Here is a 27,970-nt window from a genome sequence, read left to right as displayed (position 1 = left end):
CTTTTTCTAGTGATCTCTTATTCTTAGTCCATGTGTGCATGTGTTTGTCAACCTTATTCTAGTGGAAGGGAGGGGGTGTTTGATAGTACATGGGGTCATGGGTACATAGAATAGTAGAGACTAGAGAACATACCTCAAGCAGCTTCAAAACAATCTCAGCAAGCCATGCTGGACCATGACTAAAGAAGGTAATCCAAAATCTGTATTTTTCCTATGTCCTTGGTAAGACACTGATATGCCATCCTTCCTTGGGTTATGAACAGAAGAAAAAGGTTAGTTTGCCAGAAATTAACAAAAGCTAATCATGTTATTACTGTCCAAATGCTGACCACTGTACAATATCTGTATCAACAAAACAAGCAGACAATTAACATTAGATCTGAATAAACTGTGTTTTCAAAACAACCACTGCATCTTAAATATCCATAGCTTCTAGGTGAAGGAATAAAGATAAAATGTAACTAGCAAACCAACTTGGTAGTTGGTACAAATATCTCAATCAAGAAAAGTAAATGGGAAGCGATAAAGGTACCAGATGGATTGGCCATGTGGAATGATATTTGTCTCATATACACATTTGCCTTAAAAGACAATTCTGTTGTAGCTATCTCTCAGTATCTTCTGCTGTCTGGTGCACCCATGTGCTAAACAGAAGCTCCCAAGGTAAGAACACAGTAGAAGTTTCCAATGTTCTAGTGTAGTCTGTTGCGTTTATGATGTTGATAGTCCTCTTCCCAGTTCTCGTCCAAGCCATCATACATCTCCCATCTGTCATTACTCAGCTGGTCATCGGTGGATTTAACCTTGTGCTTCAAATGCCTGAAACTGCGGCTGGATTCCTTCTCTTTATGCCGCCTTTTCTGGTCTCTGGATGAACTTGCTTCCAAACCAGATTCAGAGTGGCTGTGATGTTTATGACGGTGTCTTTTGACATTAGCCTCATCCCTGTGTCTGTCATTTTCCAATTCCTTCTGGTTCCCATGGTGTTTTCTCTGGCTAGAATCACTGTCATATTGATAATTCTTTTCATTATGCTTCCTAGAACCCCCTCTATGGTGTTTATACCTCTTTTTACTATGCTGGTTTGAGTTATCAGAGATATCCTGTATTTCTGAACTTGACCTATCAGAATAATATGGCCTGCGGTCTCTTCCAGTAGTTGAAGAACGAGAACCCTTCTCATGTCTCCAATCAACTGATTGGATGTCTTCATCTAGGCATTTATCAGATGTGTGCTTCTTTAGTGACCTTCGAATGACAGTATCCTCAGAGTAGCTTCCAATGTCTTCCCTCTCTAACCGAGGCTTGCAGTCATGTGATCTCTCCAGTTCATTGTAGCGGTACCGTTCATCCAAATCATCACTATCATTTGATTGTTGTCTGATGAAAATAAAATAAAACTTCTGTGAAGTTTGCAGATTCTTTAGTGGTGCAGCTCACAGAAATCATAAAACTAAAGAATAAGCATAGTAATAAAGTAATAAATGATGGAAATAGTGATGATAGCAGAAGCTGTATAAATAATGACTCATCTAGTTTGGTTTTGCTTATCAGTTAAGGTATAATTGCTAATAATATGTGACAATGAACCGGATCAGAGACATCTACAAGCTACTTATGAGGTAGCCCATCCAACCACAGAACTCCTTAATTTACATAATTATACACATGGCACAATGATTATTAAATATGTATTATTAAATTTACATATTACATATTCTGTTATGAGGGTCGGCCTTGGCACAATGGTTGGGTTGCGTACATCTGTCCCTCCCCAGACCCCGCATTGGCAGGAGCCTCGTGTACTGAGCTGCCCTTATTACATATTCTATTATAGCCCTTACTTTACAAGAGATTTTAAAATAAGTAGGGCTAAACAAAATATATGATATGCAAATTTAATAATAGTAGGAAAACAAATCAGCGTTCACTTAGGATTGGAGACCAAGAGACAAATTAATGTGGCCTTTTCCAGTACTTTGGTTTGTTAATTCATAACAAGAGAGACTGACGAGGATATTGCCTATCAGAGCAGGATGGGCAAAATGGAGGGGTGCATCCGGAATGTTATGTGATAGGTGAATACCACTTGATTAAAGGGAAAATTCTATAAAACAGTTATAAGGCCAACCATGCTGTATGGAGTAATGTTGGGAAGTCAAGAAGCAATATGTACAAAAGATGAGTGTGGTAGAAATGTGTATGCTGAGATGGATGGATGGAAAAACTAGTTAGGACCAGAAATGGAGTCATCCAAAGTAGCCTATGAGTAGTTCTAAAAGATGATAAAATGAGCAAAAGTAGACTAAGATGGTATAGTCACATGCATTGGAGATCATTGGCAACACCTGTAAGAAAAGTGATCTATTGCAAATTGAAGGGGCTTGTCATACATTGACAACACCCATAACAAAAGGACCCTCTATGCACTGGTATATTTATTATTTGAAATCAGTGGAAGGGCACATGCCATGCATGTGTGCAAGAAAAAAATAAGAGGGTAAAAAGATGAAAAGACATTTAGATTTTGAATATTTTTATAGTGCCTCTTTAAACCTTAATGGGTTTAAAGATTATATTTGGACAACTATCTGTCGCAAGCATTGACATTAAATAATGCTATTAAAATATTCTGCCTTAACTAATATAACTTAGACATGAAGCCAAGCAAGTATCAACATTATATAGTAAAGACAACAAAAGAGTTACCTTTGCTGACGTTCATTTGCAAGCTTGTTTTTCTGTTCGCAATCCCCAAGTTCCATAAACTCTGCACGGCTTAGAGGGCGCTCCGCACCAGTTACCACTGGAGGCACCAAACCCCCCATCCTCATAAGCCCACTGTAAAATGCTTCCAATGTAAATGCCTTATAGGACCAATTTTTATTCATAAAACAAGAGATAATTTGTCAAAACCCCATAAATAAGGGAATCACGTAGAAGCAACATGAATGGAAGAAAAATGGGGACTTCATAAATAACAACACAAAGAATTTACCAGGGAACTGGCAACCCAGCATATAAAGATGGCATATAAGAAGGGACTGCAAATGGTGTAACTGGGACCATGGTCGGATCGAAGGGCATCATCCCAGGGGCACCGTATATATTCGCATAAGGCCTAACATGTGTCAATGGAGACCCATGCCAGTAAGATGGTCCATAAGCTGGCATGCCTCCGGGGAACACTGCATCCCCTGAAATCTCAAACAAAGAAAAACATCATTTACATGGCAAACCCTTGTATGTACATATGCTTACATGAGATGTAGGCACAAGCAACACATGATGCCTTTACCTGTCTGAAGCATAGGATGTGGACTAGATGCTGCTGGACAGTCTCTTATGAAATGGTCTGGAGAACCACACATGTAACAGGTACGGTCCCCCTGCTGTTGAATGACACAGATCAGAATATACATGGAATATGGTAATAAAAAATAATAACACCATCAATAGATAAAAGTAATAAGATATTGCGGACAACAATAAAAGCAATAACAATGTAGTGACAGAAGTAGCATCGTAATGGACATCCACGACTACCTTTCTATGTCTACTTGTTGCCATAAAACTTCCAGTGCCATCTGAAAAATCCAAAGGTCATTCTCAATTAAAATGGGAACATGCCACATCTGAAAAAGAAAGTTTCCAAGTTTTGGGTGAAGCTCTATGAACAATAGGAAATGAAGGTTTTACCTGCAGTATTAATCCACATTCCCTTCTTTTTCTTGCTTGTCAAATTAGCTGGAGAGATACAAGAAACAGAACAGAAAAAAAAAATTACAATTTTAGAAACGGAAAGAAGATTTAGAACAAAAAAGTGAAAACCACATCAACAAAGTAACACCTCTTCATGCACAATAAGATGGTTTGTTTTCGTTATTTCAAAGAATAACATTTCAGCTAGTATTGGTAAAAAAAAAAAAATTCAACTAATATAACAGCCTAACTGATTGATCAAAGAAAATAACAGCCTAACCTCTCAAATAGAGCCCAAACTCCAAAAAATAGTGATGGAGCCAAATTAAACTAAATGTCGAAATGAGAAAGCCTACTTAGCAAATTAATTCTACCTTCTTCCTTTTGCATAAGAGTTTGAGGCAAATTGAGGGGCTGATTCTCCCCTTGAAAATCAACAGCAACTTTCAGGCTTTCATGTCTGCCTTTAAACTCTATAAGACTAGCAGTTGCATCTCTTTCTCCACTTATTTGTTTTAACTTGTTTGATGAAGGAGCTGATTTCACAGATTTACCTGCACCTAAATAAATGATACGGCCAGTGCCAGAAGTTGACGTGTTGTTTTTGATCAGTGATTCACCAGCAGATTCTGTCATAATTTGATTTGATCCTTTTCCTGTTGCAGAGGGAGAATGAGACAATACTGGTTCTCTTTGTTGGACAGACACAGCACAAGAAGCTTCTTTCACTTGAATTGCAGATTCTCCATCTGAGTTTTAGGAATTTAAATGTTACATATTCTACCAATATAAAGTGTTTATGGTATTTATTTGACATCAATTTGAAGAATTACCAATTTAGCTCACCTGGAGCATATTTAGGAATAATATTGTCAGAACCACTGATCAGTATTTGAGACTCAAGGAAATGCTCAATTGCCTGCCTAAGAGACACATTTGGAAGCAAATCCTCTACCCTGCATTTGGAAGAAAGGCATTTGGGGCACCTAGCCTTCTCAACCAGCACCAAGCGAATACCTGCAGTTGAACTCAATGTAAAAATTATGCATACCATTTAAACATAAGAACCACAACAATGCAGTTACTAACATTTCCCTAAACATTCAAGTCAATGAGTTGCTTAAGTATTTTTTTTTTTTATTGCAGTAAGCTCTCAAGTTTTTTTTTTTTGATAAATAAAGCTCTCAAGTTTATTCTTCCCTTAACATTGTTAAATTTGATATTGTGTTGCTAGTGATTAACTGAAGTTGATGGTTCTTTTCAAAAAAAAAAAAAAAAAAAAAGAAAATGCTTATCACAAAAAACAAGAGCAATCAGGATTGATAAGACAAAAATAACTTACATTTGTCACAAAAACTATGCTGGCAGCATGGTATCATTACAGCCTCTTTGAAGATAGTATTACAAAGAGAGCATCTCAACTCTGATGGCAAATCAGTATTTGGCAATGCTGGAGAACTAGTATTAAACACACTACAAATTTGAACATAACAGGAAGTTAGAGATATGAGGCCCCGAATGGAAAAGAAGTTAAAAAGAAAAAAGATATCTTACCCATCCAATTTCTTTTGTTCTTCAACTTTAGATTTTAACTTTGTCTGTGATTTGTTCTCGTCAGCATCATGATGATTAGGTCCTGATATTTCCATACACAACAAAAGAAACAAAAAAGAACAAAACTTATATATGTATATGTTCATAATAATGGCGCATGATAAGCTCAGATCTCTCTACTGAGATTCAACAAAACTAAACCACGATTATGTTTACCTGCTGGGCTAGCCTCACTAAGATCACTTGGTTCGGGGTTCTGAAATCTTATAACAGATGGCTCAATGCACCTGATCCAAACCAACTCTAATCAATTGTATGTATAGAAAGCCCTTTTGACCATGGAAAAAAGGAAAGATGCAGTAGAATGAGAATTCTTTTCAAAGGCATAAGTGCTTGTTTACATGGATGATGTACTGTGCTGCTTTAGCAGATTCACATGCAGGTCTAATGTTTCTTCTTGTCATTAATCGCAGGAAAAGAAAGAGGGGAGAAATTCTTCTTTTTCTGACAACCATGTTTTGTCAAGAACTAAGAAAGAAAAAGAGTAAAACGGCCAATTTTTTTAAAAGAAAAAGTGGATGGCTGTAGGTTCCTTTACCTTTGTTTTCAATTTTATTGTATTTTCTGATAGTTTTTTCAAGAAAATATATCTGTCATTTGGAAAAAAGGAAATCATTAGGCAATACCTACTTTCACATGCCAACCAAGTGATCTACATTTTAATTTTCTTAAGAAATCAACTTATTTTCTTCCACTTTCTTGGCAAGCAAGCACAACCTAATTATCCTCTTTGACTCTTTCAGAGCTAAAATGATATATATATATATATATATATATATATATTTAGATTTAACAGTTGTTTGTCCCCAAGCAAATTATTGAGGTATTCTGCGAAACTTATAAATTTTCTGGAAACTAGAATCCTAAAAAAAGAAGATATATATATATATATATATTTGGATATCTTTCTGAAGGGGCTACACAACGGGGGTAGCCCATCCCCCAACCTAGGTGCAGGCGGGATTCGATCCCAAGCCTCTGCTACGACCAGCAGGAGACCTTACCAATCTGCTGGTTGGCACCTTGCCTAAAATATTAGTGTATGAATTTCTTTTCTGTGTTAGGGGCATTAAAGATACAGTGTTGCACCTTATCAATTTAGTATGTTAGCATCATTAGAAAGTAAGGTATTGTATTAAGATTCAGAAAGAAGGAATTACATCTCCGTATCAAAAAAAGAAGAAAATTACATCAGTCCATGTATATCAAGCAGCTGTACGTTGGGAAGTAAGGTGTGTTATATAGAGCTTAGGGGTGGCCACGAGCCAAGCCTTTCACGAGCTATTCGAGCTCGGCTCGTGAGACTCGCGATCTTAGTATTAAATAAATAAATATTATATATATATATATATGTATACAAACATACATACATATATGTATGTATGTGAATATATAATTCGAGCTCGGCTCGTGAGACTCGCGATCTTAGTATTAAATAAATAAATATTATTATATATATATGTATACAAACATACATACATATATGTATGTATGTGAATATATATTTCGAGCTCGGCTCGTGAGAGTCGCGATCTTAGTATTAAATAAATAAATATTATTATATATATATGTATACAAACATACATACATATATGTATGTATGTGAATATATATATATATAATAAATAATTTTGTTATATATAATAATATTTTTATTAATATAATAATTTTATTTTTTATGTATAATAGTAAATAATTTTTATAATTATTTTTTGTATATATAATATTAAATAATTTTTATAATTCTTAAATTTTTATTTGAAAAAAAATTATACATATATTTTTATCATTCAAAAAAAAAACTTGACTTATAGCCGAGCTCGAGCCGAGGCAAGCTCGAACTTGCGAGCTATGGACCGAGCTCAAGTCTTTCGCTCAAATCAAGCTCGAGCTCAAGCCTGATGCTATTCCTATGAGCCAAGCTCGAATAGCCAAGTATTCAGCTTGGCTCGACTCGAATCCACCCCTAATAGAGTTTTTCTTTTCTTTTCCTTTCATTCTTTTTCTACCCTTCCTTTTCCTTTCTTGTTTTTTACCCCTTTGACTATATAAAAGGATTTCATTAAGAAGGAGCTTTTATCATCCATATTCACAAGGCTTTGGTAAAAGTTTTAGTGTTGGCTGCCAACCTGACGCAACCATCCTTATCTGGGCTTGGGATTGGCGGTGTAAGACAAGCTCACATAATTGTTAAGTTTACACCTAGATACTTAAGCTAAATGCATGGTAGATTAATATCCTTTTTATTATTGATAAGATATATACGATCCTTATAGACTAATTTCTTACCAAATAGCCCCCCTTTTTTTGAGAAAAAGACAATATATTTAAGAGGACTGATCCCCTCCTTTGCACTGTAGTGTGAAACTGATATTCGATAGCATCTCTATAGGTAATCCTGGTCCATCTGGAAATGGGGATGTTTTTAGAGATGCAGAAGTGTTAGTGCTTCTCCAGGGGCTCCGATTGGCTAAACACTAAACAGTTGGGCTTTCAACAGTTAGAAGTGAGGGAGACTAGAAGTTGGTAGTAGGCTGGATGCAAACAAATAGTTTGGGCACTTGGTCCCTTAGACATACTCGAGCTAGGAGCACAATTTAGATGGACTAGGAGGTCAGAAAATTCTTTGGCTGACACTGTAGCAAAGCAAGGGGTAAATAGGGAGACTTTATTTTGGGTTTGTTTGTAAGTTAATTATATGACGAGGGGTCACCTTATGTGTTTGAAGGTGGCAGTTGTATAACTTCTCATATTATGATTAATGAAAAATACCATTCCCTCTCTCTCTCTCTCTCTCTGTTATATATATATATATATATATATATATATATATATATATATATATATATATATATAAAGAAAAAAGAGCCCATGTACACCAAGGATCTGTAGATTGGGAATATATAAAAAGCTGAAGATAAGTACTGCCTTTTCTTTCTTACAAAAATTAGGTTTCACAGCTTACTCGCAGCTCGTGTTCAAATGCACAAGCACTTCCCTCCCCCCAAATGGCCCAAAAAACTGCAGCAGGTACCAACTTCCAAAGAATCTTGCTCCACCAACTCAAGCCCCCCAACTGCCAAGCTTCTAGGAAATTCCTTGGTATTGCTGGAAAACAGGTTTGTTTCCCAAATAAACCCAACGCCTTTGCCCATACCTCAACCGCTAAATTGCAAGGAAGGAAGAGGTGATCAACTGTCTCTAAACAGCTACCACAGAAAATGCAATTTGGAGTATCCACTATCATCCCTCTCTTCAACAGGTTTCCTTTAGTAAGGCACCTATCTTGCACCGCCATCCAAAGCAGAAAATAGACATTTTAGGGGATCAATGAGCACCATATCCTTGACCGTGGACAAAGACTCTAATAATGTGCAAAGACTCTATCAATCAAAAACAAAATGTACAAAGACTCCAAGGATGCTGATATCATTAGAGACCACCTTCACCAATACAAGGGAAACAAAAGCTCCTCACTCCTTGGTATTCCTAAGGCTTTCAGAAAGTGCAATGGCCTCAACTCTGTTAGGATCTCCTTGACCAAAGAACCCAAAAGGATCTCCAAACTTCTGCCATCATCAAAGGACCAGATTTTAAAGATACGGCTGCCAAAATTTAATTTGTCCGTTGCTGGAAGTAGATAAAGGTCCCACAAACATCTAATAAATCCCATGAATTCTAGTGACATGGACACCAGAGACAAAAAATTCCCCATGGTTTCTCAGATAGTTCGACAAGGTATCATTCTTAAAAATATCCAATTCCTCTCTTCCTAGACAATAAAACAATTCCAAGGAAGTCTCTCTGCATGAATGTTGATCACATGGCAAAACCTGCAAAACATTTAATCCTGATTGAACCTACATAGCTAGGCTGTTGGAAACAATATTTAGATCCCTAAGAATCCACCCCCAGACTGAAGAACGAGAACATAATAGGAACAGATTCCATTCAGCATATGTAACAATTTCCAGAATCCTCTAAAACAATTCCCACATCAATTAGCACTTGAGGAGTCTACTTCAATTTATAGAGAAGAAAGCATTAAGAATATAACAGCTTTAAGCCCCAAAAGAAAATCCATCTCCACTTCCATGGAATCTGCCTCACCAACCAATAAAGGCCCAAACCACATTGCTGTTACATCTAATACTTCAACTATTGACATCGTAGATTGCCTAAAGAGCTGCCATAAAACTTCAATCCCTTCTCGTCACTAAAATCCTCAATGAATAACCATGTCATGATTAAGATGGTTTGAGCATTGAAGAATCATGAGCAAGTTCTTCCATATCTCATCACAACATATGCCCCTAAACCCCTTCTGGTAGAAGCTAATAATGCAGCAAAAAAGGGGATCAATTCTTTGGGCACAAACCTCTAAACTCATAATTTTACAGAAGGGAGTAGCACTCTAAGTCAAGGGCACAAAATTACTCCTTTCCATTAAACTTCCTCCAACTCTTCATCCCACCACTTTTTCACCTTATTGGCAAAATCCAGGTGTGTTAACCATGTATTTTCAAATTTAAATGGTAAGTGGACAGTGATCCAAAGTGACTCATGGAAAAGCTCTAGCTAACATCCCTATCCAATGTTCTTCCCTTTCAAAGTTAAAAACAAATTTGCCCAATTTAGAACAACTTGGGGGATTTTGGAGGTTAGACCAAGTGAAAACAGCCTGCTGGAGAGGGAGAATTCTAACAACTCCCACCCATCAATAAATTCATTGAATTTCCTCATGCTTGGCATGACCAATTGGTTGGGATTATTTATCTTTGTGAATCCAACCACATTAAAGTCACCATCTAAGCACCATGGTCCATCCCACGAACCCCTAATATCGAAGAGCTCTTCCCACATTACACCTCTTTCTCTATACCTGTTAGGGCCGTAGAAATTCAATAGTACCTAAGTAAACCCATCTCTCACATATTTGAATTTCAAAGAGACTGAGAACCAACCTATCAATTCTTCCAGAGGTTCCACCACCTCTTTCCTCCACATTGTCACTATACCCCTGGAGGCCTCCCATAAAGGCACAAAGGACCAGCCTATCCCTCACCCATCTTCTATCCAGATTTTCTTTCCTCAGCTTACCACATGTTGTCACCTTATTCTTGTTCTTTGTCTTTCTTTTCAGCATATCACATGCTATAATCTTCTTGAAAATGACTATCAAAACAAAAAAAATGTGAGACCTTTGGATGAGTGTGGAATTCCGAAATAGATTGTTTTCTAAGGAAAAATTATCATCACATTAGGGTTCAAGGTCAGTTTCAAAAACGATTTAGAGATTTATCTGTTTATTGAAGGAGCTAGAAGGCTAGGGGCAGAGGCAGACTATAACGAACATGGATCTAAGTGGTAAGAAATTGTTAAACATTCATTATTTAAGAATGGATATGACATTAAACAGAACAGAATGGAAAAACAGGATTTGTGTAGTCAAGCCCATATAGTTGGGATAAGCCTTAGAAATCTGTTTAAAGAAAAATACCAAACATTACAGCTGCATTTAGATCTCAATATATATATATATATATATATATATATTGCATGCCAAAAATTTGTAAGGAAATAATTTTCTAGAAATATTAATTTTATCAAACTTTCTAATGTTTGATTGCAACTTCGAAATAAACTTGGAAAATGGGGTCATGGGCTAAACTACTTGATTTGGGACTAGCATGGAAGAGAGGCTTTTATAAAATTAAGGGTTTTCTTGGATGTGAATGATTTAAAGAGAGAGTTATTCAATGGATTCTTAAAATTAAACTCATCATCCCACCATGACACCAAGTAAAATTACATACCTTCAGAAAAGGAACAAGTCATTTTACCCCATTCTCACTCTAGTTTTGGATAACATTTTGCTTAGTATTTTACTGGCAAGCAAACATTAGAAAAATTAATATTTTCCTAAAACAATCTCATTGCAGCATATTTTACATCCAATAAAATGCAGCCTACACTGAAGGTCAGAAGGACTCAAATACAAGATTTTAAAACTTCAATATAAGAAGGCACCTCTTCAGTCTCTATGCCCCCAATATCAATGGCAAATAAAAGAAGTTACGAGATATGATCAAGGAGACTCTGCAAGTCTACATCTATGGGAATACAAAATTAAATTCATAATTTTGTACAACCCTTAGACAAGAGAGCCTAAAAAGATGCAAAAGGACTGCCAAGTTTGTGCAGCCCCACCACTACTGTGCAGCCTAAACACAATTTCAATTGCCCAGGTTTTACCTGAAGAAAGGGATGGAGGAGACTTGTCAGTTTTCCAAGGATTATGATAAATTAGTTCTAATAGTTTCCAAAATATTTGTTGGTTTCTTTTGCTCTTTTTCTTGATTAGAGTACCAAAGGAGACATTGTAACAAGTTTTCCTTTCATTCCCTCTTTCTCATTCTTTACAAACTTTGCCGCCAAAATAAATCATATTGTTTGAAGGAATGACTTGAATATTAAAGTATTTGAGAAACATGCTGGTACCTTGGAACTTTACTATCTGCCTTTCCACTGGTAACATGATTCATCTTATCAACATCAGAATCAGAGCTCAAAGAGGGTTCCTCCGGAGAAGGACACAAATCGACCCCAAAATCATCAAAATTATCCATATCAATATTCTGCAGAACTGAAAACAAATGTCAACACATGGAATCCCCCTAAAGACAGGGACCATCAAGCAAAGAAAAAATTGGCATACTACTGGCAGTTCTCTATATGAAAAGTTATTTTCTTTGTCAACAATTTATGTAGGAGTATGGCTATCATTCCATAGTTGTAGGAGTGGATATATGTTTCCTGAACAGAAGAAAAGAAAATTATGTTAACTCTAGGGCATGACTTGGAATGGCTTGTGGAGTTCAAGAAGCCTCTTTCTACCCCCGACATTTATTGTAAAATTTCCAAGTATGAGTTTAGGCAACAATCACCTCAAACAGACGAAATGTATAGAACCATGGTATGAACGACAACCACACTAGAATGACTTCCACCAAATCAGTGGAAATTTTTGGCAGCTTTTTTTTCCAATTAGTCTTTATCATTTAAAGACTATTACCAAAGATTAATATTGTCTGGACTCTAGATCAATGGCCAATCTCAATGATTGAGAGGTATTATCCAACTTCATCTTCATGTTTCAAGACCATGTATACATCAACAATCATGTTCCATTTTTTATGCATGTATGAACAGGTTGCATAACATGCTCCTACTACAAATTGCACATGTCTGCATTCATAAAAAATTACCTTCTTACATTAATAAGATAGAAAATTTGACATACCGTTGAAGAAGGTCCAATCTTAACAACGAAATTGCTCTGCTTGGTTACCAAATTCTTGACTGAACTAATGGGTGGCCTGCACCAGTTATTTTATATAAAAGAAGTTAGAGTTCCAAACGAAAATATAGAATCTATACTCATCTGCAAATTTTGACATGTTCAACATGTAAAATTCAGGGTTCCATCTTTAAGATTGATTATTCTCTCTGCTGTTCAACTAAACTAATAGAAAATTAAATGATGCTTCATCAATTCACAATCCAAAATGGAACCAGATATTTGTTTTAGATTTCCTATGACAGATTTTCAACAGAATGTTCTTGTCCAAAAACCTAATCTAAAAATTTTGCTAGCCACTAGAAGTGTAAATCATCACAACCTAAACCAAGGAAACAGAACAAACATACAGTATTTGATGTATAAATTGCTGCTAAAGGGATCTGTATCCAATAACATCATCATCATCTAAGCCTTGTCCCAACTCCCAGCTATGGGGTCAGATGCATGAATCCTGTTTCGCAATTCCGTTCTGTTCAGTGTTGTATCCATTGTTAAATTATCTTACCCAGTAATATGCACCTTGAATATGTTGCCCTGGTTCTTATGTCTAAAATACCAATTATCAAATTTGTTACAATTTACAAGATTTTACAACTCTACGTCTCATTCTTCCAGTATTCTTCCTGAATCATAAATTCGCCATTCTTGTAGATAGATTAATGCCAGAGAGAATGAATTAAACCCTTCAGCATGCCATAGAGAATAAATTAAACCATTCACCATTCTTGGAACTTAGGCATCTTGGCAAGCCAACGCAAGTATGAAGCTTCTCTATGCAACCATAATTTGGATAATATTAATTACACTCAAAGAAATAGACATATCAACATAAAAATGCAATAAAGGACCAACTTGTCTACGTGTCAAAAGTTTTTTCACATTTGAAAGACAGTTTGGTTGGTGCTGGTCCCACTAATAAATTCAGGAAAGTTACTAAGAAAAAAGGCTCTCAAAAGACAAGGTTTTGAAGATGAAATTGCTGAGACCTGGGGATAAATCATCAGGATTCTGAAGGGGATGAGTTGCAACGGACGCCGGCTTCTGAGGAAGGTTTGAGTCGAGGTCAGAAGTTGAGGACAAGGGGGAAGGGTGATAGGAATTGATCAGCACCCTTGAAGACTTATTCTAGAAAGAAGAAGGCCTTACAACAGGTCCTGATATGGCATAGTGATGGTACATGGGATTTGGACTGAATTGGACACCAAGGGTAATTTTATTATTTTACAATTTTTCTGTAGGGTCCAATAATAGGGTTTGATTGTCTATTTATAGTTTGTTTATGTTTAAGATTTCAGAGTCATTGCACAACTAGGATTAGAGTTATTGAGTCTTCTTTGAATTGAAATAGGATATGACAGCTTGGTTTGAGTCCTACTAGGATTATTGAGTCTAACAGTTTGACTCCTAGAACTATTATGAGTCTAACAGTTTGACTCCTAGGATTATTACGAGTTTAGAATCTATAAATATGTATGGATCAAAAAGGTAGCAGTAAGAACAACTTCTCCCCAAAATTTTATAGGAACATGGGATGCAAACATGAGGGATCTAGCAACTTCAACCACATGTCAGTTCTTCCTTTCCGCCACTCCGTTTTGTTGTGGAGTGTAGGAACAAGAACTTTGATGAATAACCCCAAAAGTTTCAAGATAGGCGGAGAGGGTTTTCTCAAAATACTCCTTAGCATTTTCAGAATGGAATATTTTGATCCAGGTGTTAAACTGGGTGAGGATGAGATCATGAAATTTTTGCACAATAGCTGGTACTTCATCCATGGATTTCATGAGATAAATCCAAGTGTAACGAGAGTAGTCATCAATAAAAATGATAAAATACCTGTAACCCCCATAGTTGGCAAATGATATGGCCCCCACACATCAGAGTGAACAATATGAAAAGGAGAAAGAGATCTTTTATTGCTTATTGAATAAGAATGTCTACAATGCTTTGCCAGTTCACACGACTCACAATGAAGACTTGATAAAGACACTCCCTTAAACATATCTGGAAACAAATGACTCAGCAAAAAAAGACAAATAACCAAACCAAAAGTGACATAACAAGACTTTGTCAATAGACTCTGGCAAAAACTAACTCCAAGGCAACTCCATGAGGTGGTCCAAAAGCTCTATTCGGTGTGTCCAACAAGTATATTCCGTTCGCCTCATGGCCACTCCCAATCATCCTCTGAGATTGGAGGTCCTGAAAAACACAATGAGTGGGAAAAAAGGTTACGCTACAATTCATGGATTTAGTTAAGCTGTTAACAGATAAAAGGTTTGTATTAAGTTTAGGGACATGAAGGACTGGGGATAAATAAAGGGTGTCAGAGGTCTTTATATCCCCTTTACCAGAAAAGAGAGCAAGAGACCCATCAGCAAGGGATATTTTCTCTTTACCAGAGAGAAGGTGGTCATATGGTCTGATGCACTGGAATCAATAATCTAAGGGATTTTATGATTACCTGAAACTAAAGCATGATTTGTAGAAGCACAAATACCTGAGTGAGCAAATGCAGATGATGATGATGCGTTTGCTGGAAGAGTGAGATGAAGAAACAGTAGCTTCCAAGTGATTTAGCAGCCTCCCATACTTCTCAAAATCCGCCTTCATTGCTGCCGACTGCTCAATGGTTGATTTTCTTCACTCTCCTTATTTCCTCCTTCAGGTATTGTAGCAACATTAGTTGTCTTAGGCTTTCCTACCTAACTGCCCTTCTTAGAACTGTTGTTATTCTTAAACCTATCAGGAAGAAGCTCCGGATGAAACTTCTAGCAAGTGTCCTTTGTATGCCTCGATTTCTTGCATTATTCATATATCTGCTCCTTTTTCTCAGTAGGACCCTTTGGCTTTATTCCAACATGTGCAAAGTATTCTATAGGTGGACTCTGTAACTGAACCTGTCGCCTACTCTCCTCACTACTTATCATAGCGTATGCCTGGGAAAGAGTAACCTCATCTTTGATCAGGATATTTTGCCTAATGATGTCAAACTCAGGGTTGAATCTAGTAAGAAATTCAAACACCCTATTTCTCTCCACCAACTTCCTATACATTTCAGCATCATTCTTACTCTCCATACAACTGTCTCCATAACATCAGCTTCTTGCCATAGGGATTTCAGTATAGAATAGTAGATTGCTACACTCTTCTCCCCTGTCCTAAGTTCTTCACGTCACTTTTCAACTTGTAGACCCTGGCTGCATTCAACTTCTGTGAATAGGTCTCAATAACACTGTCCCATATCTCCTTAGCCGAAGACATCCAGAGATAATGCTGACTTATATGAGGTTGCATAGAGTTGACCAACCATCCAATGACTGTATAGTTCTCCTGCATCCATTTCTCAAATTCAGGGTCTGTCTCTTCGGGTTTCACTTTACTACCTGTGAGATACTCGAGTTTTCCTCTACTACAGACATAAATTCTTATAGACTGTGCCCAAGCAAGATAAATTGTCCCATCTAGCTTGATTGTGGTTACACCAGTCAAAACGGAATCTACCGAGCCAAGGCCGGAAACCAGCACTTGCTTGAACTCACTTCTGTATGGCTCCATTAATCGAACGAAAATCAAAGAACCAAAAATTTAGTCTATATAAACTTTCTTGAAGTCAAACCAGAACCCAGATGCTTGAAAACTAGGGTTTTACTCCGTCCAACTGTTGGGGAGGAAGAGAGAAGATGCAGCCGATCCTACCAGAGCTTCCCAATCTCTTCCAAACCTGAACCGCCCTCCTTTAAGAGTCAAAAGACACCTCCCAAGCACAGAGCGACACACCCAAAGCTTCACCTTTACATGTACCTTCGAAAATCTCTAATCGGCTAGGGTTTTGGGCAGCAACAGAACAACACCACTTCTTGGCAATATCTAGCCAGATTTAAACTCTCCAAACCCTCTACCAACTAGGCCAGAGATCCTCTGAGCTATAGAGAACCTATCTCTCCATACACTCTCTTAATCTAAGGGTGTATGGAAAAAGAGGAAGAAGAAAAGAAGGAAGAAAGAGACCTGCTCTGATACCAAGATGTAAACCAGCCCTCAAAAATAGGTGTAAACTTGAAAAATTAGAGTGAAAAAGGAAGAAGAAAAGTAAGAGCAACAGTACAAGAGAAGAATATGGAGAAAAGAGGAGGAAGAAGAAGAAAGGTTCAAATAATCCTTCCCTTTCTTCTTGTCAAGATTGTTGGAATAGACCAACATAAGGCAGTTAAGCAGTTTTACAAGAGGAGGCCACGTCAGCACAACTAACCATCCACTTGTAACAACTGCCATCAACTTGTAACAACTGTAACAATCAAGATTGTAAAACTATTAGTAGAGCAGGAAAGGGAATAGGACATTGATTCTTTCAGCATTAAACTCTCTCTCTCTCTCTCTCTCTCTCTCTCTCTCTCTCTCTCTCTCTCTCTCTCTTTTTCTTTCTTCCAAGAATTTAGGAGGTTGGCCCCTCAAAGAGCCTTGAGTTAGGCAGGTTCCTAACAATTTGGTATCAGAGCCAGCATGACCAACACAAGAAACACGTCAGTAGACACCCGAATGGATCAAATGGAGGTAGAGATCCATCGAATATCTTCAGATCTCAAAGAAATGAAGGCAAGCTTCACTGCTCTCCTCCTTCGACTGGAGCAGGGGGCAACAAACACTGATAGAGGAAGCCAAGAAGAGCGCAGCAATGAAAACAGCCACAGAACAGGGGCGGCAACAAGAATAGCCAAATTCAACTTCCCCATCTTCTCAGGCAGTGACCCAACTCCCTAGATTCTCAGAGCCGAAAGGTATTTTGATTACCATGAAACACCGGGGCAAGATAGGGTAGCTCTGGCTTCTGCGCATCTTGAAGGGGAAGCTATCCTCTTGTTTCAATGGTACAGAAGGGGGCACCCTCGTCAAACCTGGGTAGACTTCACGGACGCCATGACTGTCCGTTTTGGATCATCTGGGTTCGAAGATCTTGATGAAAAATTGGCAAAGCTGTGAGAGGTGGGATCAGTAAAAGAATACCAGATGGAGTTAGAAAGGCTAGCCATGAGAGTCCAAGGGTGGACGGAGAAGGCATTGGTGGAAAGCTTCGGCGGCGGCCTAAAAGAAGAACTGCGACTGGAAGTGAAAGCGATGCAGCCCACTTCGGTCATCAGTGCGGCAGCACTAGCCAGATTGTATGAGGACAAGTTCAATTGAGCAAGAAAGGTGCAGCGACCATGGGGTCCCGGTGCAAGAAGGGAGCAAGAAAGGACGACAACACCAGACAAGGAGGAAGGAGAATTGGGCCCAGGCCCACTGATTCCTTTCAAACGGCTGACCTGGGCAGAGATGCAAGCCTGCAGAGACAAAGGTCTTTGTTACAACTACGAAGAGAAATTTGGGTCGGGACATCGCTGCAAGAAACAACAAGCGTTTCTCCTCCAAACAGATGTCGAAGAGGAAGACAGCATCACCGATTGCGGAGAGTCTAACCCAGGGTGGGAAATACAATCCAATGGCACACCTGAAATATCCTTACACGCCCTTACAGGACTTGCGTCCCCTCAGACAATGAGAGTTGTAGGGATGATCCTAGGACGCCAAGTGTCAATCCTCATAGACAGTGGCAGCTCCCTTAACTTCATAACTCAAGTTTTTGTGGATAAAATGGGACTTCCGGTTCAACCCACAACGGCCTTTACGGTTCATGTGGCCAACGGTAACAGCCTATCTCGCAATAGCATTTGCATGGGCCTACCACTAAAGATTCAAGGTCATCAGTTTGCGATGGACCTATATCCTCTCCATCTCAGTGGAGCAGACGTGGTGCTAGGCATTCAATGGTTAAGACAGCTAGGACCCGTGGTCTATGATGGGCCCGTCTCACCATGGACTTCACATCAGGAAACTCTACAGTCCATCTACAAGGGCAAACATGCAAGGGCCCAAGGCCCATCAGTCTTGCAACACTGACAAAGCAAAGAGGAGATCCAGATCAGCCCATATTCATGCACATGGACTCAAATTGGACAAGGCCATCTTTAGCTAACAGCAGCCCAGATGGGCCTAGAGACTTCCAAAGCCGCCTACAACAACTCCTTCAACACTATGGCAACGTGTTTAGAGAACCCCAAGGACTGCCACCACACCGGGAGCATGACCACCGCATCCTCCTCATGTCGGGATCAGCCTCGACCAATGTAAGACCCTATCGATACCCTTACTTTCAGAAATCTGAAATCGAGAAGCAGATTCAAGATATGCTTAAGCAAGGGATAATACAGCCTAGTCACAACCCACTCTCTGTCATCGGTACTATTAGTCAAGAAAAAGGATAGGCAGAGCCCTTAACAACATCACCATTAAAGACTGATTCCCGATACCAGTCATTGATGAGCTGCTTGATGAACTCAGTCAAGCCACCATATTCTCAAAACTGGATTTACGAGCGGGGTATCATCAAATAAGGTACATGGGGAGGATGTTCACAAAACGGCTTTTAGGACACATGATGGCCACTATGAGTTTCGGGTCATGCCATTTGGACTGACCAATGCTCCAGCCACATTTCAAACCTTGATGAATGACATATTCCAACCATATTTACGTAATTTCATCCTTGTTTTCTTTGACAACATATTGGTCTACAGCCCCAATTGAGAGGAACATCTGAACCATCTATAGGTCACCCTTGCAACACTTGAGGCCCACCAGTTGTTCGCTACAGAGTCCAAGTGCTCCTTTGGACAAAACCAAGTTCACTACTTGGGACATGTTGTAGAAAAGGGGACTGTAGCGGCTGACCTAGATAAAATCTCCAGTATACTGGGCTGGCCACAACCCAAAGGTGTGAAAGAATTGAGGGCCTTCTTGGGACTGCCCGGGTATTATTGCCACTTCATAAAAAACTACGGCCTAATAGCTACCCCATTGACCCAATTGCTGAAACAAGACGCTTTTAATTGGTCAAACCAGGCCCAACAAGCTTTTGAGCAATTGAAACAGGCAGTTGCGAGCCCTCCAACATTAGCACTGCCCGATTTCACAAAAGATTTCATCATTGAGTGTGACGCCTCGGGTCAAGGCGTTGGGGCTGTTCTCATGCAAGAGGGGTGACCACTAGCCTTTTTCAGCAAGGCCTTAACATCACAAAAGTGGGCCAAATCAGTTTATGAGCGAGAATTAATAGCAAGTCTTAGCAGTCCAACATTGGTGATCCTACTTTATCAGTAGACGGTTCACAATTCGGACCGACCATCAAAATCTGAAGTTCTTATTGGATCAATTAGTTCTATCCCCAAAACAGCAACGCTGGATATCCAAGCTACTGGGGTACGACTACAGAATTGAATACAAAGCAGGGACTGCTAACCGAGTGGTAGACGCCCTCTCACGGCACCCACAGTCATTTCAGTTACTAGTATCCTCCCCAACTTCTCCACTCCTGGATCTACTGCGAAAAGAAGCCAAATCCCATAAGGAGTTGCAGCAGTTGAAGGCCCAAGTATTTGCAAATCCCTCACTACACCCTAGGTACACAATTAAGAATGATCTACTCTTCTTCAAAGGACGCCTGGAAATCTCGGTAGCCTCTGCTCATCTCAGAAAGCTCCTGGAATTATTCCATGCCTCACCCACGGGTGACCACTCCGGCATCCTATGAACACAAAAGCACATCGCCACACAATTTCATTGGAAAGGCATGTGTACATCTATCCAGAACTTCATAGCCAAGTGTGCAGTATGCCAACAAAACAAGTCAGCCACTACAACACCAGCAGGCCTCTTGCGGCCACTCCCAATACCAACCCAAGTCTGGGATGATATATCAATGGATTTCATCATGGGATTGCCCGTTTCTGTCGGCAAAACATTTATCCTTGTGGTAGTAGATAGACTGACAAAATACAGTCATTTCCTACCTCTATCACACCCATTTACAGCAGCCACAATTGCTGAATTATTCCTCCGGGAAATTGTGCGCCTACATGGGCTCCCCAGCTCAATTGTATCAGACAGGGATCCTATCTTTATGAGCCATTTCTGGGCTGAGCTTTTCTGCCTACACGGGGTTAAACTATTCAAGTGAACTAGCTACCACCCCCAATCTGATGGACAGACAGAGGCGGTTAACAAGAGTCTCAAAACATATCTGAGATGCTTTGCGGGAGATCAATCAAGACAATGGGTGAAGTGGATCCATTGGGCCGAATGGTGGTACAACACCACTTTCCATAGCGACGCGGGGATGACACCCTTCAGAGCTTTATATGGTCGGGACCCTCCCCCTCTACTTCCTTATGAAAAAAGAACCACCACAGTAGCGGCCGTTGAAGAATAGCTAACGCAACGAGACGGGGTACTAAGGGAACTGAGACATCATCTCTTACAGGCACAGCAACGGATGAAGCACACCTATGATAAACACCACAAGAATGTCCAATATGAAGTAGGTGATTGGGTGTTTCTCAAATTACAACCCTTAAGGCAGATTTCGGTTGCAAGCCGACAGTGGAACAAACCCAGCCCGCGCTATTTTGGCCCATTTAAAATCCTGGAGAGAATAGGCTCAGCGGCCTACAAACTGGACCTTCCGGCAACATCCAAACTGCACCCTGTATTCCATATCTCCTTACTGAAGAAGGGGCCAAAGTCAGAAGTCATTACAAGTGCAACCCTTCCCATATTTTCAGAAGAAGGACAAGTGCAGACTGAGCCACCCCGCATCACTGATTTCAGATGGGTGCGCCGGGGAGGCAGAGTCATACCAGAGGCATTAGTTGTTTGGTCTAGCCTTCCGGAAGAGGATGCAACCTGGGAATTCTACTTAGATCTGCAATCTAATTTTCCTACATTAGAACTTGAGGGCAAGGTCGCTCTAAAGGAAGGGGGGATTGTCAAGACTGCTGGAACAGACCAACAGAAGGCAGTTAAGCAGTTTTACAAGAGGAGGCCACGTTAGCACAACTAACCATCCACTTGTAACAGCTTCCTTGTAACAACTGTAACAATCAAGATTGTAAAACTATAAGTAGTAGAGCAGGAAAGGGAATAGGACATTGATTCTTTCAGCATTAAACTCAATCTCTCTCTTTCTCTCTCTTTTTCCAAGAATTCAGGAGGTTGGCCCCTCGAAGAGCCCTGAGTTAGGCAGGTTCCTAACACTTCTCTAATCCTTTTTACTAAAAATTAATGTTAATATAATTACAAGTATGCCCTTAAGTGGGCGGCCAGCTAGGCAGTAACATAAAGAGATTAAACAAAAAGAAATAACAGGCCCATTAAGAGAGGCCCATTAGCTAACAAGAAAATAGAAAAATTATTACAAGAGAAGATACTAGGACCCATTTGGCCCGGTCTCCTTACAGTCCTATTTCTACATGGTCAGAAATGAAGAAACATTTCAGGGACAAGTACCTCTCAATGGACTTCCAAGATGAGTTATATGAGGAAGTGAGTAACCCCAAGCAAGGTACGTTATCTGTAGTTAAATACATGTGTAAATTTGATTAATTATGTTTACTTGTGATACTACTAAAAAAGTGAGAGGCAAAAATTGACTCGATTCAAGAATGGACTAAGGTTGAAATCAAGAAAGAGACGGTAACTGCTTGAGTCTTTGACTTGGAGGATGCCTACCAAGTTGCTGTCAAAATTGAGAAGAGTTTAAAGCAAACAAATACAAAGCAATTTGTATCACAAGCCGGGGAGTATGCAGCTCATAAGCAAGCTGATGGGGGAAACACTTCTAGGCCAGCATATTCTAATGCCAGCTCTAATAAGCCTAGTGGTTCTAGGGCTTATCAAGGGGATGACTACAAGTTGCTTTAGATGTGGAGAAAAGGGCTATATGGCTTACCAATGTCCTACCAAAATCCTTTAATATCATTTATGAAAAAGGCATTGAAATGGTGGATGATCCAGATGATGACTAAGCTGAAGAAGAGGATTATTTCTTCACTGATGGTGATGCTTTAGATGAAGACAGCAACTATGTTGTTATAGTTCGGCGTATTCTTGCATCCCTAGAGGAAGAAAACAAGATTGGCTTCATGCAGCAATATTTCAAACTATAGTGAAGAATGGAGACAAGTATTGTAAGCTTATCATAGATGCTGGCGGTAGTATGAATGTGATTTCCAAAGGCACTATTGGATCAGCTAAAGTTGACACCACGACCATACAAGATTGCTTAGGTTGATAAGACTACAATTCTGGTAACTAAATGAGTTCTTGTTACTATTTCTTATGGTAGTTATTCTGATTCTATTTGGTGTGGCATTGTTCCTATGAATGTTATACACATATTGCTTGGAAGGCCTTGGTTGTATAACCTATCATTGTGGAAGGGAGAAAACCTATCACTTCCTATTTAACGGGAAGTGAGTTATCATGAAACCAATGTCATCGGAAGTTATTAAAAGGCATGTCAAGCCACCTCAAAAGAAGACTACAACCCAAAAGCCCGTTGTTGAACCTTTAAAAAATCACTACATCTGCTCTCCAAAAAAAAGAGTTTGAAGTAGAAAGCAAGGAGATGGGAGTTGTATATGTTGTAATATCCAAGGAGGTAAAGCAACCAAATGTTGTTCCACCTACTAAAATGCCTAAAGAAGTGGTCCAAGTGTTGGATGAGTTTTCAGATTTGGCACCAGAAAAGATACCTAATGAGTTACCTCCCATGAGAGACATTCAACATGCTATTGACTTACAACCAGGGTCACAATTGCCCAACTTACCAGCTTATTGCATGAATCCTATAGAGCAAACTCAATTTATACGAAAAGTTGATGTTCCAACTCCTCTCACTCCAAATAAAAATGGTTCTTGGTGTATGTGCGTTGATAGCAGAGCAATCAAGAAGATTACTATCAAGTATAGGTTCCCTTTTCCTAGGCTTGATGACATGCTTGATATGATGATTGGAGCAACCATTTTTTTTCTAAGATTGATCTAAGGAGTGGCTATGATCGAATACAGATCAGGGTTGATGATGAGTGGAAGACAGCATTTAAGACAAAAGATGGCTTATACAAACGGTTAGTTATGCCATTTGGACTAACCAATGCCCCTAGTACTTTCATGAGGATGATGACCCAAGTACTTCGATCCTTCATTGGTTGTCCTAGTTGTTTATTTTGATGTTATTTTTATATATAGTCATAGTCCAAAAGAACATATTGATCATCTATATCAAGTGATGAGAGCTTTACACCAAAAGAACTCTACATCAACTTTAAAAAAAAAAAAAAAAAAAAGCTCTTTCATGACACCTAAAGTTATATTTTTGGGGTTTGTTGTTTCTGCTGAAGGCATAAGTGTTGATCCGGGGAAAGTAAAGGCTATCTTCAAATGGCCCCTCCCTACCAATCTTCAAGAGGCTAGAAGTTTCCATGGCCTAATATCCTTTTATAGGAGATTTATTAAGGGGTTCAGCACTATCATGGCTCCAATTACTGATGCAATGAAAAGAGGTGAATTTAATTGGACCAAAGCAGCATTAAGCACGTTTGGAACTATAAAGAAGAAAATGACAGAGGCACCTATTTTACAACATCCAGACTTCTCTAAAGTCTTTGAAGTGGCATGTGATGCATATGGTGTAGGAATTGGAGGGGTTTCCATGCAAGAAGGCCATCCCATTGCATTTCATAGTGAGAAACTAAATGAAGCCAAGTAGAAAATATTCAACTTATGACGAGTTATATGTAGTAGTGCAAGTTATATGACATTGGTGACACTACTTAACATCTAAGGAGTTTGTGCTTTATTCAGATCATTAATCTTTAAAATACTTGAATTCCCAAAAGAAACTAAACTATAGGCATGGGAAGTGCGTTCCTACAAGAATACACCTTTGTTCTTAATCATCAAGCTGGAAATGAGAATAAAATGGCAGATGCGCTAAGTCAAATGGCTTATATACTTCATTCCATGAATGTCCAAGTTGTTGGTTTTGATCAACTAAAGAAAGACTATGCTAAGTTGTAAGGATTTCAGCATCATCTATACTGACTTACAAGCTGGGAAGCAAGACGAGTATCCTTCCTTTTCACTACATAATGGTTATCTGTTTCATAATACCTACTTATGTCTACCAAATACCACTTTATGGAACATTGTTATTGGGAGTTACATGCTGGAGGTGTACCAGGTCATTTAGGTAGAGATAAGACCATTGCTGTGATGGAAGATAGGTTTTATTGGCCCAGTTTGAAGAATGATGTTGCTCATATGATAAAGCAATGCAGGACATGCCAACTTGCCAAAGGACGAAAGCATAACACTAGACCATATACACCCCTACATATTCCTCATGAACCATGCAAGAGTTATCCATGGATTTTGTCCTTGGATTGCCCAAGAGGCCAAGACTGCTAGGGGTCATGATACAATCTATGTTGTGGTGGATCATTTCTCCAAGATGGCTCATTTCATACCTTGCAACAAAACATGTGATGCTTCACATATTGCTAATATATTTTTCAAAGAAGTGGTTTGATTTTATAGAGTGCCTTCTACTATTATATCAGATCAGGAGACCAAGTTTATGAGTTATTTTTGGAAGACACTTTGGAAACTACTCAATACTCAGCTGAAATTCTCTACATCGTTTCACCCCCCAAACAGATGGTCAAGTTGAGGTAGTGAATTGAAGCTTGGGAGATCTTTTATGGTGTCTAGTTGGTGGTCATACTTCTAGATGGGATTTAGTGCTTCCAATAGCTGAGTTTGTTTATAAGCTCAGTAAATAGATCCACAAGAGAAGTCCATTTGAAGTGCTTCTAGATGGGATCTACTTTACCACCAGATACGCATACTAGAATTGAATAAGAAGCATTTTCTAAGCACATAAGAGCGATACATGATGATGTTAGGAGCAAAATTGCATTGAGCAATGATCTATACGAGGCTACAGTTGATATTCATCGACAATTGGCAAATTATCAAGAGGGAGACATGGTTATGGTACATATACGACCAAAGTGTTTTCCTAAAGGTGTGTACAAGAAGTTCCACTCAAAGAGTGCAGGTCCTTACAAAATCATCAAGAATATAAGTTTTAACGCCTATGTTCTAGAGTTGCTAAATGACATGGGAATTAGTCCTATCTTCAATGTTGAGGACTTGACTCATTACCATGGACATGTGGATTCCTTAAAGACTCTTATACCTAGGTTGTCAACTATTGCAACTCCAAATGACATTCCAGAGGATGTTTTAGAAGATTAAATAATATCTACTACTACAAGAGGGTATTAGAAATTCCTTGTCAAGTGGAAAGGCAATCCTATGTCTGAGGATTCTTGGATCACTACTGAAGACTTTCATCATCTCAACCCAGATCTTTAAGAAACATACCATGTTTTTAACTCATCAGGGTTGAGTTATTTCAAACCGAGGAGATGATATGAATCGACCAGTACCCTTGAAGACTTACTCTAGAAGGAAGAAGGTTTGTGCAAGTTTTGTTTCCACTGTAACTATTATTTTGTGGCAGAGAATAAGACCAAAGCATGCATAGGTTTGATGTTAGGAATAAATGCCTAGAGAACCAGATAAAGTTCATTCTCCAACTCAAATACATAGGTTTGATGTCTGGAGCAAGAGTAATTTCTTGTCATTAGATATCAGTGTCAATTATGTAAAAGAATTCCATTTCTCCCTTGGAGATAAAAAATTAATGGCTCATAACTATATCTCAAAGCATTTGAGTAATTGTTGCACCCTGCCAACTATGTAAAAGAATCGAATTCTCCAACACAAATGTATAGGTAGGTTTGATCTTGAAACATTTATTGCGACTCAAACTTCTCTAAGAACAACAAACCACATAAGAAAACAAAAGTCCTTTAAAATGCTTCTGTGTTTGTAATGTATTATAGAGTACTGTGGACACAAGGGACCTTTAAAGATTGCTTCCACTTCCAAGTTCCAAAAGATAACGAACTTATCATTACTATTTTCACTTAAATTTGTAAACACCACATCTTTGATGTAGATATGCATAAAATGTTTGATAAGAGTATGAGAGCACAAGTAATTCAAATTTCTCCCTATCGTGAATTGTAATACATAAAAATGCTTCTGTATAGTAACACTAATTCATTATTACGAAATTCTCGTATTCAAGAGCAATAAAACAATATAGTCTTTCCTTATATGGTCAGTGGTCCACAAAATCGAAATTTGACTTCAGAAATTAAGTTATGGTTCGAGAAGCCTTACAAAGATGAGGGCGTCGATCTTCCTGCGGGCACTCTCTTAATAATTACACTCGAACCACTTGGAACAAGAAAGCTCTCGTCCTTGTATTCTGATTCAAGCCAAATCAAAAGAAATCATTTTCATTTTCGGGGGAATAAAAGGCAATCAAATTACAGAGGGGAAAAAGAAATAAAGTGGGACATGGGTAGGCGCTTTAAAGGAATTTCCAACGATACAACAAAGAACTGATAGTGCAGGGAAAAGAAAGAATCCAAAGGAAAAAATTACCTTCACCGGTGTCAGCATCTGCGATATCGAGATGAAAATCTTCGCAAATCTTCAAGTTCTTCTTCTGCAAAATCTTGGACCTGAGGTCTCGAATTGATATGGAAGGGCGTCCGTCGATATCAACGGAATCGAAGTCGACGGAACTCCTGAATTTGAAACGGACAGCCATGACGCAGAAAACTCCTTGGAGAGGGGAGTTCAGATCATGACCAACGATCTCTTAGGGAGACTAGAGAAAAATAGAGACAAAATTTTGGTGATTTCTATCAAGTAAACCAGAAATATTGCGATCTTAAATTAATACTTGATCTGGAGGTGGAGGGGTTTTCTCGACCTGTAATTTCTGAGAAGGAAGAAGCACCTACGGGCTACGGCGTGTCTAGACGCTAACGCAGGAACCCAAATGAACAAGAAAGAACCGTGAGCTAACTCATTGCAGCTACATCCTCAGAACCCAGCCGCACATCTGGAACATCGATTGTACTTCACATCACCAATATTCCTTACGTGCGGTTAGATGACCGTCATCAGCAATATTTTGTGGTCAGCAGATCCGGATTTACATCCTCATGGTCATCAGCGAGCCGAGCTCGTGACTCGTGTTGAGCTTGGGCTCCTTGTCAAGTCCACGAGTGAGCTTGGTTTGTCACTTTGTTTGAGGCTGTCAAAGGTCCGGGTCAACCATTATTACTAATTGGGTCGGTGTGGATATGCATTTTGAGCCCGGATTATGATAGGGTTTAGATTGGTTTACCTAAGGGTGCAAATGTATCTGATTATGATCCGGTCCTCATTGGTTGAATTCGGATTACTCCTGTTTGGATTTTTTTA

The 27,970-nt window shown here is 38.9% G+C and overlaps 1 protein-coding gene across 7 annotated transcripts; it reads right to left on the bottom strand.

Annotated features, from left to right (window-relative positions):
* Positions 1–288: 288 nt before the first annotated feature.
* On the bottom strand, positions 289–27,758 carry LOC148842214 (uncharacterized). Of its 7 annotated transcripts, none has more exons than XM_088958134.1 (16): positions 27,474–27,758; positions 27,140–27,368; positions 26,873–26,960; positions 12,620–12,695; positions 11,818–11,954; positions 5,473–5,543; positions 5,257–5,338; positions 5,045–5,175; positions 4,549–4,719; positions 4,077–4,451; positions 3,700–3,747; positions 3,547–3,587; positions 3,299–3,392; positions 2,999–3,197; positions 2,710–2,841; positions 289–1,380 (listed from the first exon to the last, which is right to left on the bottom strand). In XM_088958134.1, exons 2-16 carry the CDS (start codon positions 27,306–27,308, stop codon positions 693–695), a joined length of 2,502 nt encoding a protein of 833 aa, XP_088814260.1. In that variant the 5' UTR covers positions 27,309–27,368; positions 27,474–27,758; the 3' UTR covers positions 289–692. The 7 variants fall into 7 exon arrangements, with proteins under 7 accessions (XP_088814260.1, XP_088814263.1, XP_088814265.1 ...); XM_088958137.1 differs by having other exon boundaries at positions 3,299–3,389; positions 4,257–4,451; XM_088958139.1 differs by having other exon boundaries at positions 11,818–11,962; positions 27,474–27,548.
* Between the last annotated feature and the right edge of the window lie 212 nt (positions 27,759–27,970).

This window comes from Nelumbo lutea, chromosome 8 (genome assembly GCF_056320005.1).
Source record: "Nelumbo lutea isolate HS-2025 chromosome 8, American lotus-T2T, whole genome shotgun sequence".
Taxonomy (NCBI): domain Eukaryota; kingdom Viridiplantae; phylum Streptophyta; class Magnoliopsida; order Proteales; family Nelumbonaceae; genus Nelumbo; species Nelumbo lutea.
The sequence above is the reverse complement of the archived record's forward strand: the minus strand, read 5'-3'. Positions and strand labels throughout refer to the sequence as shown.